This window comes from Salvia hispanica, chromosome 4 (assembly GCF_023119035.1).
Source record: "Salvia hispanica cultivar TCC Black 2014 chromosome 4, UniMelb_Shisp_WGS_1.0, whole genome shotgun sequence".
NCBI classification, from domain to species: Eukaryota; Viridiplantae; Streptophyta; class Magnoliopsida; order Lamiales; family Lamiaceae; genus Salvia; species Salvia hispanica.
In genome coordinates, this window is record NC_062968.1 from 15647335 (window position 1) to 15665987 (window position 18653).

Below are 18653 nucleotides of genomic sequence, written 5' to 3' on the forward strand. Positions count from 1 at the left end.
AACTAGATTGCATTTTTGTGTTTAAAATATTGCATGTTTTGTGCCACATGGCAGCACCAGATTGGATGTACGTTGTGACTCTAAATAAAGGGGCACCCTAGTGCTCTCATATATATATATATATATATATATATATATATATATATATATATGGATGTACTAAGATAACAACCCTCTTTATTGTAACACCATACCACCATTTTAGGCCATTGGATCTGAAAATCGTGTGCTTGTCATGCTGCCACGTGTAAAAACACGGAGGGGTAAAATAGGAAATTTCTAATTTTACGTTACCAGATTGCAGTGTTGTTCATTGAATATTGCAGTCTTACCACAACAATATTGCAGTTTACCACGACTGCAATATCTAATACAGTAGACTGCAATATCTAATACAGTAGACTGCAAACCCGTGTTTTTTCACGAAACTTAATCCTAGGCGTCCATAGATGAGATCTAACGGACTATATTGGTGGTATGATGTTATTTTAACTATGGTGGCACCCTAGTGCACCCCTATATATATATATATATATATATATATATATATGGATGTATTCAAATCCTTTTCATATCTTTTGTCATTTTTCCTTCTTAATCCTAGCCCCACGATTTTGTCATCTGACGGTTAGATTAATGCCACGTGTCATTTAATAATGCACATCGGCTAATAATGCAACATTATAGACTAATAATGCACATTTTCATTCTAATAATGCACAACGGCTAATAATGCAACATTATAGATTAATAATGCATTGATCACAACCATCCAATTTAAGGATCCAAGGGCTGAGATTAAGAAGGAAATAGGACACTTAGGGTGCAAAGGAGCCTAACGCACCCCTATATATATATATATATATATATATATATGAGTGTGTTATATTGCTAACTCACACTTAAATTGCTAACTACAAATAATGTATAGACATTATATCTTCAAATTAAGGGTCTCAACAATGAGTATCAATATAGGGAATAAAAAATATCAATTAGGGTATTTATGTCAATTAACAACAATCTTAACTAATTAAAAGTTAAAACATTAAAAAAAACACCTTGATACTAAATTACTAATAAAAATTTATATTCTGACTGCAGGTAGTAAAATTAAAAATTTAAAATTATAAAATATTAATATAAATATCAGGTATTTCAGAATTAACATGTATACCCGGAAGGGTATGGGTATAATATAGGGTATTTTGAGATTAACGGGTATCGGGCCAAAATATGAAAACCCGACCCTTCCCAATTCCGTCGGGCAGCAGATACCCGATACTCGTCGACTATCGGGTCGGGTTGAGAATCACCCGTTACCCACTGCCCATTTCGACAACCCCTAAGTCAAAGTATAATGATGTTTTTGTCAAAAACAATATGATTGACATGAAGTCAACAAAATATTATTTTAAAATGACAAGTAACCCATTAATTTATCTATAACACTCATTATGAACTTAATCATAAAGCAATTAGAAAAACAATAAAAGCACTTGAGAATTTGTTATCTCTATGTCGTCTGTGAGAGACTACTTCCAAAGGTTATTAGTATAAAATATAATGCAATAAAATATTAAAAGGACAGTATTTATAAGAAAATAAAAATCAATCATAATCTAATTATAATTTGTTGAAGCCCAAAGTTCTTATCCGATTTAAATTTCTGGCATCACATCATCAATAAAAAAGAACTCAGTAATCTAGATAGCTTAGTGAAACATGATTTATACAACATTATATTGCCTATCTTATAAGCAAATGTTCGTTGAGAAGAAATAAAAAAAATTAATTAAGAAGAATAAATCTTACTATGATTTTTTGTCACACTTCAGCATCTATCCAATGTAGCTATAATTTTTTGTGTAGATCTACCAGGAGGATTGCTCGGATGAGCAGCAAACTCCGGTCTTTCGAGTTGTCAACTGCAGTCAGTTTTCCATCTGTCCATTACCTCCACAAGTCAGACTGTTATCTTTGCTGCATACATATATAGAACATGTCAGATGATTTTTCTATTCATAAGATGGCCTTTGGAGCTCCGAGGTTGCTAGTACGAAGGAAGAGCTGTCGAGGGATATCAAACTTGTGCAGATTTGATACTGCATCTTGTTGTATTGATCCACTCAAGGCTATCAAGGGTTCTATCCGAAAAGTTTGGCTTTCATTTTTCCGCTCCTTTTCTCTTCTCATTTCTTCAAGTATTGCTTTAGTAGTATCGATACCTGCTCAGTATAAAAGTCTCTTCACATTATATTTTTAAGACAGTTTTAATGATTAGAGTTTGTAGAGTTGGCATAACTTCTCGCACCTGAAAGGTAGCCTCCATGCACGTAACCAGAGAACTTTTCACTGGTATGCTCACCGGTGAAAAATATCCGTCCCACTGGAGCCTGGAGGTAAAAGGCGAACATCAAAATATTGTAAGTTAAATTACAGGGACATAGAGGGATCTTATTAATCTCTGTTTAGAATCAAGATGAATGAACCTTGATGTCGTCTACAAGCTGATGATTGGTGAAAATCGGGTAGTTACTATAGCTGCCACGCTGGAAACGGTTATTCCACCATCGTGGTACTAGTATGTCCATAGCATCTGGGATATCATGCCCAAACATGTTTCGTAGGACTTCCATTGCTTCTACAAGAGTTTCTTGATCTGATTGTGCTTCTATTCTTTTTGATTCTCCATTTGTCAAAGTTACTACTAGGATATTGGACCCCGGGTACGCATTCTCCATGTGCTGATGGTTATAGAGCAACAGCCAAAATCAGTTTTATAATCAATCACAATGAATCTCTCCCCTAATGTAACATCACATTCTGATAAAACTTTCTAGCACTATATGGAAGTTCTGGATGTGAATTTTGACTATTACAGGTGTCTAACATCACATAATTCTCTAATGTTTAAGAACTAGTTAGCTGGACAAGAGATCAAGAAACATAGAGGATTATAATTAGTTTCTGTTGATTGGTGTGATAGTTTTGTCACTTATTGGTAATAATGTACCAAAGCATGTTGCAATCAACTGATATGACCACCATTTTTTACGCCAGAAAATCCATGAGGGTGGCTAGTGTGTATTATTATGTGTTAGAAAATGACACAATTGCAGTTTATTCCATATAATTAAACTAATAATGGATAGATCCATTGCACATTTTGAAGGATATATCCGTCATCCTATTGTAATTTGTTTTATCAGGTAGTTTATTCATCAATCTTATTCCAATTTGTTTTATCAGGAAACTACGATAAACTAGCATGATACTAAATTTAACACTAAATAAACTAACGCACCAACTTAAAGGTATGCAGCAGAATTTCATTAGTTGCTCTAGATTTAAAATTAACTGCAATGATCAGAGCAGATTGCGAAAATACGAAACTTATACATTTAGCATGAAAATCAGTTCAATGCAAGAACTAGTCCACAAGCGAAAGCAGCAACATATTACATATGTAATCTATGAGTTGAAAGAGTATGAAAGGAAAAAAATAATACTCCATGAAATATCGGCTTTAGCATCATTAAGTGATGAAATAATTAATTTAATGTAACCTGCCAAAATGTGTAGTAGCCTCTTCGCTCGTGGGCGTAGACAAAAAACTCTTTTTCAGGACCACATGGCCAAAATTTGCGCGGAAACTTTAAGAAGACCTTTGTGTACACCATAATGTCACAGTTGGAGATAGCCTCAGTTTTCCATCTCTGTTGAATTGTTTATATGTAGTATTAGTACTTAATGCACAATGGTATTATTTCATGGCGCCAATACATCATTCTTTTGTCAAGGTACCACAAAAATAAACATGCAAGAATCACTTTTTCTTGAGTCAAATTGCCAGGTACGAGCTTATATGCTAGCAGCCAAGCCAACCATGAACCAACAGACGAGGTCCGGTCATATTTGCCTCCCCCAACTCAAATGGAAAAAAAAAGAAAAGAAAGGAAAGTGTATCTTGCCTGGTGACTGTTTCATTCATCCCTATCACTAATTCGAACAAATCACACATGAATCTTATGTTATGTACCTAATATGCTACAATAAAGCATGATGGACTAACTATTGCCTAACAAAACAAAATGAAGCACTCCCAAGTATGCCTCAAAATTCCTACACCCTACACTTGGCATGATCAGTAAATCCTGATACATGAGGCCAGAATTAAAATACTGTGGATTGATAACAAGCTAAGTTGCCCACTGTATTTGGATTCGAATATAATAAAGTGAAAAACAGCACAGGTCTACATGTTAGGGTCAATCAATAAATAAAACAAGCACATTTAATATGGTTGCTCACTGTCCATAATTAATTGTGATCTCCTTAAACTATTCTTATTTAATATCAGGTCCAGAATCTGCTCTTGGATGCTTGTTGTGCAGGTGAACCAATTAGGTAATCCTACTCTAAAATGGGACCCCATGTCCTGCTATTCACTTTGGAGAGAAAAGGAAATAGAAAGCCCAAATTCGAGTAATAATAAGTGGACCCACACTGTATCATATCCACATAATTATGGTCATATCATACCAACTCACGTAACATGGAGAAATAATTAAGATAATAATCACTAGATAAAAAAGTAAAGTACTGCCATGATTCAACACCCAAACATGTAAATAGCCGGCTGCGGTATGATGTCTTAGCAATCAGCACATTATCGTTGTTATGATGTTTCTGCAGTCTATAGGGATCCCACTTCAAAGTTACTACTATCACTTACTACCACTATTCTTATTGGTCATATTTTAACATAAAAGAATAAAAAAATAGAAACTTGACAAATGAAGGAAAGAGGGAAAAAGAGGAGACTTACGGGCAACGGTGGTGAGAAGGAGATGAGGTGGCTTTGAAGAACGCCAATGGAAACAGACAAAATAACGTAATGGGCATCGAAAACGGAGCCATCCTCCGTTTTCACCGATACGCCGTTTCTCGAGTGCTGCAATTCCCGAACAACCTGCCCCCAAATTTTCATGAAAACAACCATTCATCAAATCTGCATTTAATATTCGGATGCATCAATATCTATTCACCAACACAATGTTCTAGGCTCATAAAATTTCCATGTTCTCTTTTTTTACTTTGTCATGGGTAATCAAAACAAGAAAATTTGAGAAAATATACTCCTACCCCACAAAAGTTTTTCACTGTCACAGCATTTCCATGTTTTAACTGTTTCAAACTGTTGCCGAGTGGGGTCTTGAAAAATCTTGGAAAAAGTTGCTAACACGATGAATTAACCATCATAACCCCACCAAGTCACCAACACACTTTTGATGTTTTCTGTTCAAAGTATTCAAATTGAAGAACTGGAAAAAAAAGATACTAGAAGAAATCCCATATTCCATCTTCATCAGAATAAACCAATCTACAGTTGCCACAATCAATTCACCAGCTACTATCATAAATAGGTTTGACTAGAATTGGCCAGACAACAAAGCTAATAATTCCATATTTCAAGATTCAAGAATTTTCAAGAACTATACTCCTAAACAGTTTCTCAACCACTCCAGTACATAACACAGCACACAACTATTCATTAGATAAAATACTTGTACTAATATTTACATGACTGCTTTAGCCTTTATGTTAGTTAGTGTTAGACTGAATTAATTTTGTTTATATTTCAATATGGATCTTGACTAATACTCAGTTGATTGAACTATTACTTCATAGTTCATACCATTACCAGCCATTCATTGACAAGATGTCCTTTTCCACAAACTCAACAGCAAACAAACAAATAGAAAAAGGGAAGGTGAGCAGCATTACATGAACGTACTATTATAATCACTTTCTGTTATATTTCCTGCCCCCTCCAATTTCTGTCCTTTTCCCAAATTAAAAACATTTCTCAATTTTATTAGCATTTGATGGTTTAAATCATAAAAGACAAAATGTTAAATCAGAAGAAATCGTACACGGGACCAGAAATTATTAATCAAGAATCAGTTGTGTTCGTACTGAAAAATTATTTCTTAGCTTTTTTACCTTGTTGAGTTTTAACCTCGAGTCAGAGATTTCACCATCTTCAGTTGTAAAAAGAAAAGTCTCGGCCATTTTATACAGCAAATGCTCGTACCCTCTCTCATCTGCAACTAGAAACTCCCTATCACCGAAGTCCACGTAAGTCGATATTGGTTCCACCTCTGTAAAATACAAACAAAAAATTCCCTTTTATCCTCGGTCAAAAATCGAAATCGGAACAGAGAGTAGAAAGGAACAAAAATTAAAAAAATTACCTGCCATTTCAAAATCATGGAGAATAAAGTCAATTGCCAGCTCAATTGGAGTCTTCGGAGCTCTGAACGGCGATAAAAATAGGTAGAAAATTAGGAAAAAGGCGAATAAAGAATTCAAGTTGGAAGGAGGGAAGGAAGATGCACAGTACGACGCCGTTTCCGAGAGAAGCGATGCATCGACATCTGGACTAGTCTCCTGCTTCCGCAGCTTCTGAATTGCGGACTCCACCGCCTTCTGGTAGGACTGCGCCGCTACGCCGCTCGGGAATATCTTCCCACTTTTCAAATAAAAAATTAGTAAAAAATTGAATAATTAAGAAAGGAAATCGGTAATGGAGTGTCGTTATCAGGAAAGAGCATTACCTAATCCGATAAATTAAGAATGCAATTAACGCCGGAGAGGCAAGAACATGAATTCTATGTGCTTTCGATTTTTGTGTGTGGTAAATTAGAAACACGGAAAATAATATATTCATCCATGATATAAAGCTAAATCCTATAAAGGAAAAGCTAAAGAGAAAAGGTATGCATTAAAGCCCAATTGACTCGATTTTAACCGATAAATCATTGCTCACTACCCCACACCAAACGTCTCCATCTCTCAATTCATCAACCGATCAATTAAGCTGACTAATTAGAAACCGAATTACTCAGGTGTTTGATTGATTACCGCGGTCAATGATGAATTTCATTTCACCGAATAAATTTTGAAGATCGCCGCGTAAAATCAAACGGATACCTCACGCAATAAGCATGAACGTGTGTGTGGAGATTTGAAATTTTGGAGATGGAAACCTGTGATCGTAGATGTTGTAACGAGCGTTGCTGTAGTCGGAGAGGCAGGTGCGGAGATCGGAGTGTCGAGCGAGCTCCCAGACAGGATTGGACTGCTTGCCGCCAACACCGGCGATCCAGCCGGCGCCGAGCTCCACCGTGACGCCGCCGAAGTCCTCCTTCCTAATCCGGCCACCGATCCTGTCCGCCGCCTCCAATATGAGGACGTCGTCCACGCCATTCTCAGCCAGAATCTTCGCCGCCGTTATACCTACACAGAGCCATTCATTTTCGCAAACCATTAACCACTTATCACTCTACGCTCTCCATTTGGCATTTCATTTGCAATTTGCATACAACGAGAGAGAATAGACAGTGCCTGAGATGCCAGCTCCAACAATGATAACAGAGCATTTAGGCGGAATCTCCATTGAAATGATTGAAAACGAAAAGAAGAAACACAGAGAGAGTGAGTTGATTTGTTTGTAAAATTAGTGAGTGTGTTTTTGGGCGAGAGAGGCAGAAATAGCGGGAGTCTGTGTACACGTAGGGTGGGGCCCACTCTTCTCTAATCTGAATAACAATAGAATCAGTGCTCTAATTATTTCACTGACGTTTCAATCACAAATTTATTTTTCTATATTCATTCACTATTTCACTACACTAAGCAATGTACGTACCACAAAGTTTAATTGTGGAATCAATTTACTTTTTTTCATTTCACTTTTTTTATTATTCTTGACTTTCTTACATTCATTTAAATGTTACTTAATATTTACTGTATAAAATTAAAATAATTACTAAAATAATTGCATTAATAAAATATAAAATATTAAAAATAAATTTGGAATGAAATTGACTTTTATTATAGAGTTTTGAATCTAAAAGGAAAAAAATCATTCCCACCCAACCCCAATGCGTGGGGCACATGCTCTCAATGGACGCCCACACCGCTCCCCGCCGCCGCCCGTCGCTCCTTCCTCAGCGGCAATGGAGGGCGGCGCCCGCCAATATGCAAGGCGGCACAACACTTCTCCATTCCCCTGTTGAGGAAGAAAAAAGAAGGAAAATATATTATTTTCAGCGTCTAAAAAATAGTCTCATATTTCTATTTCCACACATCAATCCAAATTTTTCATATTAAAACTAAAAAGTTTCTCCTAAAATTAAAATGTTTCTCCTAATTTATTCCTCACTTTTTTATCTTTCTCATTTCTGCATTATCTATATTTTCTTTTTCTCCCTCTCACTTTACACTTTATCTTTCTTTCGCATCCTTTACTAATCTCATGTGTGTTAAAACTCTGTCGATCACTATTGAAACTATCTTTTGTGCTTGAATTGAGTATAGTACTTTAAAAGTGCAAAATCGTCTTAAATATACAAAGTACAAAACGAATGCAAAAAAGAAGCGTCTCGCTTGGGGAGAGACAAATGAAACAATATTTAAGTTTAACTGAACGATATCTAGAATATTTTGATAAATAACTTTAATATGAAAGTGGTTATCACATAATAAATTATACCCTCTCGGTTCCTTCGCCCCATATTAAGTGATAGATTTCTCTACGGTACGTGTTTGGGAAAATTATACTCCCTCCATTCCATAGTAGTAGAGACATTTCTTTTGGCCACAGAGATTAAGAAAAAAGTGTGTTAAGTGAGTTAAATAAAATAAAAATAAAGTAGGAAAAGGAAAAAGGTAGAGAGATGAAGAGAGAATAGAGTAAGAGAGAGTAAAGTAAGTGAAAAGAAATGTATTTGACTTTTACTAAAAAATGAAATGACTCAACTACTATGAAACGTACCAAAATGACAAAATAACTCCACTACTATAGAACGGAGAGAGTAATAAATAGTTAAAAGTGGAGAGAAAGTAAAATAAGTAAGCTCGTATCTACATTATTTTCTTACTTACTTTATTTTGTCTCCACTTTAACTACTCCTTATTATCATCTTTGCAAAACAATGGCCAAAAAGAAATCAATCACTTGAGTTGGGATGGAGGTGTATGAAAAATGAATTAGAACTTTGAATGGGATCAAATGCAAGTTTAGTGCGTATAATGGATTATTAGTTTAAAAATATAATGTGAGTGAGATTAGTCAGTGGAATGTGAGATCCATTATCAGAAGTACTAAAAAAATTAAATGAAAAGTTTATTGGTGGATGAACAAAAATTGTAAAATGAGAGTTTATTGGTGGACGGATGGAGTATAATAACCTAAGATAAATCTCAACCATTAGATCAAAAATGAATGGGATTAAGTGAAGCGGGCCGCTAGGTTGGACTCTCACATTAAGTTGGGCCGAAACCAATTATTAGATTGGGCCAAATATTTCATATATATATAATTTCATTTAAATTTTATATTAATTGTTTAATTGAATAATTGCTCTCGATACAGTGTATCTATATATGAAAGGTAGGGACTGTTGTCTGCTCTCCATGACTGTATATTTGATCAAATTGGTTTGTGCTTAGTGTGATAAAAAAATATTTTGCATAAAGTGGCTGGTAAAGTTTATAAAAGGAATATATATGGCTACTAATACCTAATTCCTTTTCTCTCAAAAAGTGATAAAAATCTGTGATTAGTTATTAGTTAATGTAAGTAGGTCTGTCGATAAAATTGTTAAATCTCTTTGCTGGTGTCCCCCCCGCCCTCAGTTTGGTCTACATATTGAAATGGGCAATCTAAAGTTAGTTGGTTTCCATTAAAGCTTAATTTATTATGTATAACTAATCACAATAAGAAAAGTTTCCTATTGGCCATTGTTGCTTTCAAATCAAGAACTTCGTCCCACTTTTAGAATCCCAATTAAAATATTTCATAAATGGTAATATACCTCACATTTCATTATCTTTTTTTCCATATAAAACTAATAGAAATATAAATTTAGGACATAAATTTCACTATCTTTTTTCACTAACTTTCATTTACATTTTTTAAAACTCGTGCCGAACTCAGATGGGACTTCTAGTGAGGCGGAGAGAATATTTCAAATTGTAAATTATTTGTTAATAAATTAAAAAACTAAGTCTAGATTAGTTCATAATATCTACCGGCAATATTTAATTTTTGTACCACACACACATACTCAGATTAAAGTAATGGTTATATATAAAAAGGAATTTTTAGTTTTGTTAATATTGCAGTTATATTCACAATACTGCCACGTACGGTTCCAGATCAAATTAATTATATTTTATTTTATGTTATGGTGTACTATATAATATTATATGGTATTCATATGAAAGTAAGGTGCACTTAAAGGATTAACAATTCCTTGATAGAGGTCATGAATACGACTTCACCAAAGTAGCATATTAATTTTTTATTTAGTGGATAATAACTAACAAATATCGTTGCTTCATGTTCCACTCAACCGTATTAAAAAAAATTAATTGCGTTGGTTAAGATAATGACGACAACATATTAATAACGATTTCGGATGATCTAAGCCAAAATCTTAAGAGTTAGAACTAGGTCATTATCATAAGTTACTAATTATACTATATATATGTGATGTACAAATAAAGGTTTATATAAATGATTTCCAAATAAAGGTTCGATGATGTAGCGTATTTATGTCGTCCAATTATGAATCAATTAGGTTAGGTACAATAGTTCTATATTAAGTTACTACCTTGATCCTCAAATTAAAAATATTTATTTTTATTCTGGTATATTCATAAACTTTGTTAATTTTTATTTTTTGAAAATATATACATAGTATTACATAATTATAACATTTAGTTATTACTAATACTACAACTAAGATAATTATTTTTCTACTCATAATACTTCAATAATTTTATTATTTGTTTTTTTCTGGTAATGTGTGAGTATTATTTATAAATATTTCTGTCCTTCAACGATGATCTAAGAAGTTCGTATCAATATTAAAATTTTTAATTTAACTAGAGGAGTGTTAAAATGGGCAAAATCTATCTTGGTTACTTGTATATATATAATTGGCCCATTTGGCAAATGGAAACTGGTTGAACTTTCTTTATTTGTGAGTGCAGCGTAGCACATAACATTATTATTTATCTTAGGTATTTTCCTATATATTACTGTTAAACTTTCCCTAAATTTTGATTTTTGATATCATTTGTAAAACTGCATGCATGTTAGTTATTGATTTTTTAATTTGATTTAATTTAGCAACTAGCTAATGTTTCAATGAATATTTATTGACACGGTTAACTTGAAGTCGCATTAATTATACTAACAATTAACAAAGCAACATTGTTTTAGGCTTTAGCCATAATTAGCAAGCATGTCAATACTATTATCTGTTGGAATCTTGACCAATTGTAAAATAAGAGCAATTCAATAATTAAACAATTAGCATAAATTTTAATATTGGCATATAACATCATAATTTGTAGAGTTAAGGAATTTATACTCATTTTTTTATTTCTATTTTTGTTTTGAGTTGTGAATGGCATCAGCACTAGTAGAAATTGATGAGCGTCACATATATAATGGTAATTAAAAAGCATGTGAAATTGGATCTGGTATATCGACAAGAATCTAGTGGTCAAATAAATTGTATAGTATATATAATTCTAAAATGCAGATTAATATTTTTTCTACTAAGATAATTAAGTGGGAACCAGCCATATATAGATACGCGGCTTACCAAAGTCAGTGGTTGGCTGAGTGAAGTAGAGCAAAGTAATTTGTCTAACCCTTAAAGCTAAACATAAATATAATATCGTACAATAAAGTTAATGCTCATATTATTTGTACTTTTGTAGTAATAACATGATAGCATGATGAGAATATAAAAGAGGCTAAATTATCGAAAAAATTTACAAAGTTTGATTAAGTTTTTGTCAGTCACAACTTTTAAAAAATCACTAATTCTATAATAATTTTAACATGTTTTTTCAATTGTCCCATTTATTTATATTTGGAATAAATTGTGTATGATGCGGAAAAAGGAAATCTATTACTATTTTTTTGCAAATTTATATATCACTCATATCAATGGGATGATTGAAAAATATTACTATAATTTACGATATACATGGTTGTTTATTTAAAGTTGTGATATTGACTAAAATTTAATTAAACTTTGTATAATATTTATGACAATTTACTCTTATAAAAATGATAAATATCAATAAATCTCGTATTCACTTATAATAAAAATATTTGTAGGATTTCTTTTTTAACAGTAATTAAGAAAAACTCACGATAACTATTCAATTAAATGAAATTAATCATATTATCTTGTACGTATAAAACAATTTAATAGAGTGGTCAAGCTTAGGCCTGAAAATTTAATCCGCGGTTTCGGGTATTCTTGACCCAATCTCAATATCCGACGGGTTTTGGGTATCGAAACCCGAAATTATGGGTTTCGTGTGCCTTACTTTTTCAAGTTTCCTTCATGCCGCTGCTGCTGCTCTCTTTTTTCCGTTTGCTCTCTTCTTCACATTCGTGTTCGGTTCATGTCGCATTATTTATGTTCTTACTTGTTATCTTTTGAAAATACTATATAGTTAAGGGGAGTGTTATATTGCTAACTCAATACCTAATTGCTAACTACAACTAAATAATAGTCATTAGATATTCAAATTAAGGGCCTAGATCATCAACCACGAAATGTCAATACGATCAACAAAAAACGTCAATAAAGCCATAGGATTAATTCCATAAAATATCAATAGTGGTATTAATGCCAATTAACTACATGTTTAGTTATAACTACATTTTAAAAGAAATCTCAAAACTTTAAATTCATATAACATATATCAAATTAAAGATAATTTTATAAGGATTCCAACGATATCATACATGCATATGTTCCGACGTCAAAATTTGAAAAAAAAAAATCAAAAAATTTTCAATTTTTTCGTAAAGCAGAAATGTCAACATACTATATAAAATATGTCAATGTAATACATGTAGAATGTCAATATAAGCAATGGGTTAACATTCTTAAAGCATTGTGTTGACATTCTCAAAGCATTGTGTTGATATTTTCGAAACACTATATTGACATTTTCATCTAAAACCCTAATTTGACGTTTTTTTTTTTATCTTTTTTGATTCTATTAATATTAACGAAAATTACACGTGGCAAATTATAGACCACACGTTTTCTAAAATCCTATGGCCTTAAATTAGTTGTAGTTAGCAATTAAATGATGAGTTAGCAATTGATCACTTCCCATATAGTTAATTAGTTATGCTTTCTCCATTTTATTTATATGTTGATTTCTGTCTTAAAAAAATATTTTAATCTCTTTTATGTTTCAATTTATATCAAAAAAATTTATTTTAAAATTAAGTAGTGTCTATCGTCTAATGTCTATTTTATATAATATAGAATTATAGTCAATAAATAGTATAAGTATTGTATAATTTTTAATAAATTCTATTCTCGTCACAATTTAATTTATATAAAAGAATAAATTTTAAATATAATAATTCCGGGTTTATGGGTACCCGATTAGTTGGGTTCGGGTACCCGCATCAGGTATTAGGATACCCGAATTCACATACGGGTCGGATATTGGGTATGATATTTTTGAGATTTCGAGTTCGGGTATCTGAATTTTCGGGTTTGATACCCACAGGTACCCGAATTTACGCCCCTAGTCAAGCTTGTAAACACCGGCATTATACTTCACTAATCAGTAATCATCAACTGATTAAACTCATCCCGATTTAATCCGGAAAGTTAAAACGCATGATACTATTTTTTTATGTCATATCTTATTTTATTTTCTTTACCTATATAAATGAAATCATCCTTAAATTACAAGTGGTAACTGGTACGTGCACGTCTGTTTCTACTTTGTAGCACTTGAAATAGGACTTTCACCTTGGAAATAAGTGACAAGTCAATTGGAATAATCTGTGTTCATATATGTCCAAAACATGAATTTCTTCACATCAAATAAGCATTAGAAATTTCATGCTTGCAAAGTCATGTTTTAGCTTTTATATTTCCAAAAATCATTGACTTCGGCATGCTACTAATGATTGTATCTTGTAAATTCTTGGTTGGTGTTTTGTAGAAGCTAAGTTTGCCACATTTTATCAACGGAAGATTGGAAAGGGCTTCGCCCACTCAAATTTAGATGCCTTCTTCATATGATTTTAATTTGTTTCTAGACTTGGTAAATGATAGTAGTATATTATTCAAGCTAACCACACAAAAAAGTCTGCCATGCACTTCCTTAACTTCAAAGATCCGTTTGATCTGAATATAATTCTAAATATTTTTTTTGAAACATATAAATTCCAAATATAGAAAATTAGATATGCCAGGTATGGTGAGGGATATTATTAATATAGTGGGTTAAATTAATTTGAATGAATTTAAGATTTTTGTATTATGACCCATAAAATGAGTTAGTTAAGTCCAAAAAAAATTTTCTGCTTATTGACTTTTAATTAGTTTGGGTCATAATAGTAAGTAACTAGTACGTGATTATCCCCTATTTACTCATATTTATCCCCCATTTAAAATAACAATTAAAAATAAATATTAGCGTTTAAATAAGATTTGTAGAAGGGGTTTTTTATTAGGCTAAATAAAGTCAAATCCACCTCCATTGTCTTCTCAACATCAATCTAACCTTAGGGTAGATTCTCCTGAATTTTTTATGTCGCAATTTACTTTAAATTTTATTTCGACTAATTTATCTCTCTTTGTAGATTTAAAAAATGAATCCAAGACAGTTGTTAATGTAATGGAGAAGATAACCTCTGAACCAATGTTTTAAAATTCGGACCGGCCGGCGAATCGGCATCGTTACTGGTTCACTGGTTCAACTGGTTCACTGCGAACCGAAATATTATTATAAACATATATAATTAAATATATAATATATAAAATATATATTAAATAATGAATGATAAATGTAATTAATAATTTATCATTAAAACACATTTAACATTATGTATACTTATATAAAAATATATTACACAGATAATGGTAGTAAAATATATTGAATATTAAATTTATACGAATATTTTTTAAAATAAAATATATTTTAAATATACTAAAATTTTGTTGATATTTTATGATAAAAACAAATAAAGTTCATTTTTTTTCAAAATATGTTTTATTTGATGCAATAATATAACATATATATAAAATGTAAATGCATACTATATATATTAAGATTCAATAAATAACAAATGCAATTAATAATATATAAAAATATTAAACCTTATGTATAACTGATTATATATAAATAATAATAAAATTTAGTGAGTGCTTAGATATAGTTATAGATAATATAATTAATATTTATTTATTAAATTTGGATTATGAGTTAGTGTAAATAAAAATTTATCATGTTTAATATATAAATTTAGTTAATGTTCATGTCATATCACTCAAAACATTGTGGTGGAGTGGTAAAGGTGTTACCATGTTGCTAATTTGACAAGAGGTGGGTTCAAGCCTCTTGACAACAAAGTTTTAAGCATTTTTTGTGAAAATCGATTTTCGGTTCGTGGTTCATCCGATCCAACCACCAGTTTCACTGGTTCAAGGCAGCTCAATATAGAGGCGGTTTATATGAGCAAACCGGAACGGATTACTTACCGATTCACGGTCGAACCGGCTAGTCCGGTTTTTAAAACACTGCTCTGAACCAAGCGAAAACAAGTTCTCCAAAATGGTGAATGGAAGCTCATAGGAGCGTTGGGTACTCTGTTGTGCCACTCAATTGGGCTGGGCCTATATCTCACTGGGATGGGTCAGGCTAGCCCACTTGATATCTCAACTAATCTTCAACGAATTGAGTTAAGTGGGATTTTAATATAGTGGGTTACATGAATTTGAATGAATTTGAGATATTTGTATTCTAATTATGGCCCATCAATTAAGGTAAGTCCAAATATTTTTCTGCTTTAGGCTTTTAATTAGTTTGGGTCATAACAGTAAGTAATTAGTAGTACGTGATTATCCCCTATTTACTCATATCTCCCATTTAAAATAACCATTAAAAAAAATAATAGGATTAAATAAAACTTGTTGGAGGGGTAACATTTATTTTATGATTTTCCTTTTTTATATCATGTTATTATTAGGTTTAAATAAAACTTGTAGGATGGGTATGATTTTAGGGAAATCTTGGGTAATTCCCCTTAATTTGTATATATCGCAATTTACTTTATATTTTATTTTACCATAATTCGTTTTCGTTTGCTGCTGTTAAAAATTGAATCCAAGACACTTGCTAACGTAAAGGAGAATATAATCTCTGAGCAAAGCAAAAACGAACCACCTCCTACGTCAAACGGTTCTCACAAATGGTGAAAGGAAGCTCATATAGGAGCGTTGGACACTCAGTTGTGCCTCTCAATTGATCTTAGTTTCTAAAGTTTGATCTAAGATGAATATTTACAAATATTTTTTCAAAATATAAATTCCATTAATAGTACAACATTAGAATAGGCTAGGTATGATAAGGGATATTGATATAGTGTAGGGTTTAGTGTGTAAATGAATTTTATTCATCAACATTTGAATTTAAGATATTTGTTATATGGCTCATTAATTGAGTTAAGTCTAAATATTTTTCTGTTTGTGGACTTTTAATTAGTTTGGGTCATAACAGTGACTATTACTGCTGAACATGGCAATGTTTTAAAAACCGGATTAGTGAGGCTATCGGTTCACGGTTCAACTAGTCGAACCGGTCCAACCACTGGTCGAACCGTAATACTGTAACATTTATATATATACGAGTATATAATTAAATACATATTTATTATAAAACAATTGATTTCAAAACATGTAAATAAACAAGCAGTAATATAATATATAATTTAATTTTCAATAATATATAGATACATAAGTAGGTATAGATAAAGCATATATATATTAATTCTTAATAGTAATGTAAAAATACATATTCATAGTTTATTACTGTGTATTAATTTTCATGTTATGGACACTTCTCCCATTATATATAATTGTTATTTTATTTTAATCTAAGCATTAGTAATCAAAACTTTATTTAAAAGTTAATTAAGATTTACTACATTAATTTTAGTTATGATATAAAATATGAATATAACTTTTTAATTATACATATATAAGGTAGTGAGGATTGCTTTGTTGAGCGCTCAAAATGAGCGCCAACATGAGCGACATGATTTTTCATCATTTTTTTCATTTTCTCTTTTGTTTTTATAGTTTTAAATTAATTTTCATATTTTCTTCACAGATTCTCCATCAATATTGAGTCAAAAAATTATACGCACAATTTTTTTTCCCGTACAGTACAATTAACAATTTCAACTGCTCAATTCACTCTTTCTATCAATTATTTCTCCAAATTCAGATTCCATAACACTTTTTTCCGAAATCAAATTCCACTACACATCTCATATCATAATTTCTCACTTCTTATATATCAATAATCTCATATTCGCATAGAAATGTAAATCTCACATAGAGAAATTGAAATTCCCCAATGTTTCAAATTCAGATTTGGGGATAATAATTTCAAAAATGGATATTCAAAATTTGAAAAGAAATCAGACATCCATAGGCATTCTAAGTTGTCTGTAATGGGCAATTGAAAGTAGCATCACTGAAAGAAAATAAGAATTGCGCAAGAAAATTTAGGCACAGAATTGGAAGAGGGAATTGCAAAAAGAGAGAAAGAATTGATTGAATTGTAGAAGAAAAAAAAAACGTGGGGAGGCGTCGATAATTGAAGAGGGGAGGCATAGATGCTTGAAAAGGGAAAAAAAGCGAGAATTGCCTAAATTATAAGAATAAAAAAAAAACAGAAAAAAAGGAAGAGAATTGAATAAGGGGCGCTCATATTGGCGCTCATTTTAAGCGCCCAGCAACATATCATTTCTTTATAAGTAGTATATAGTTGATGGTTGATATAATAAGAAGTAGTACATATTAACAAAACAAACTACATCCATATTAAAAAAGTAAAGGCAAATCCTTTATCAAAAAATAAAATAAAGACAAAAGATTATAAAAAATGACTATAAAACAAGCTTTTCATTCCATATTGGGAAATGAAATATAATCTTGTGGAATACTTATGTGAAGAAGAACACAAATGATATTTTAAGTATAATTTTTATAAATTCGCCCAATACTAAGTATGCTACTTTGACTAGTCATACCAAAATTGTATGATAAATGTGTATCTATTCATTTATAAATAAATAATCATTGAGATTTTGTACTTAGTTTAACCATCAAGAAGTATTTAACTCAACGTGATCATATTCAGCATTATACACGTACTCCAATGTAATCAACTTTCCAAGCTACGAATAACCTCGAATTATTTCACAGTAACAATCATTAAGTGTGCATTTTCCATTTGTGGACTAGTTATAGCATCTAAATTTTTTTATTTAAGATTCAAGTCGCGATACTTGCATAATACAGTATCTTAAAAAAAATACTACTAACAGTAGAACATTTTGAAACAATTTTAAATTTTAAAGCCATTTTAAAAAAAATATTTACACAAATATATACTGGGGAGTGATCTATTGCTAACTTATCATTTAATTGCTAACTACAACTAATTCAAGGCCACATGATTTTAAAAAACGTGTGGTCTACAATTTGCCACGTGTAATTTGCGTT

At 31.6% G+C, this 18653-nt stretch overlaps 1 protein-coding gene across 2 annotated transcripts; it reads right to left on the bottom strand.

The window, feature by feature from the left end:
- Positions 1-1687: 1687 nt before the first annotated feature.
- LOC125218873 (polyamine oxidase 1-like) lies at positions 1688-7545 on the bottom strand. 2 transcript variants are annotated; one of them, XM_048120660.1, is made up of 10 exons: positions 7414-7545; positions 7056-7305; positions 6410-6538; positions 6261-6322; positions 6010-6167; positions 4832-4975; positions 3570-3719; positions 2493-2747; positions 2315-2396; positions 1688-2228 (listed from the first exon to the last, which is right to left on the bottom strand). In XM_048120660.1, the coding sequence occupies exons 1-10, from the start codon at positions 7463-7465 to the stop codon at positions 2023-2025; spliced, it is 1488 nt and encodes a 495-aa protein (XP_047976617.1). In that variant the 5' UTR covers positions 7466-7545; the 3' UTR covers positions 1688-2022. The 2 variants fall into 2 exon arrangements, with proteins under 2 accessions (XP_047976617.1, XP_047976618.1); XM_048120661.1 differs by lacking the exons at positions 7056-7305; positions 7414-7545 and adding an exon at positions 6624-7038.
- Positions 7546-18653: the final 11108 nt, after the last annotated feature.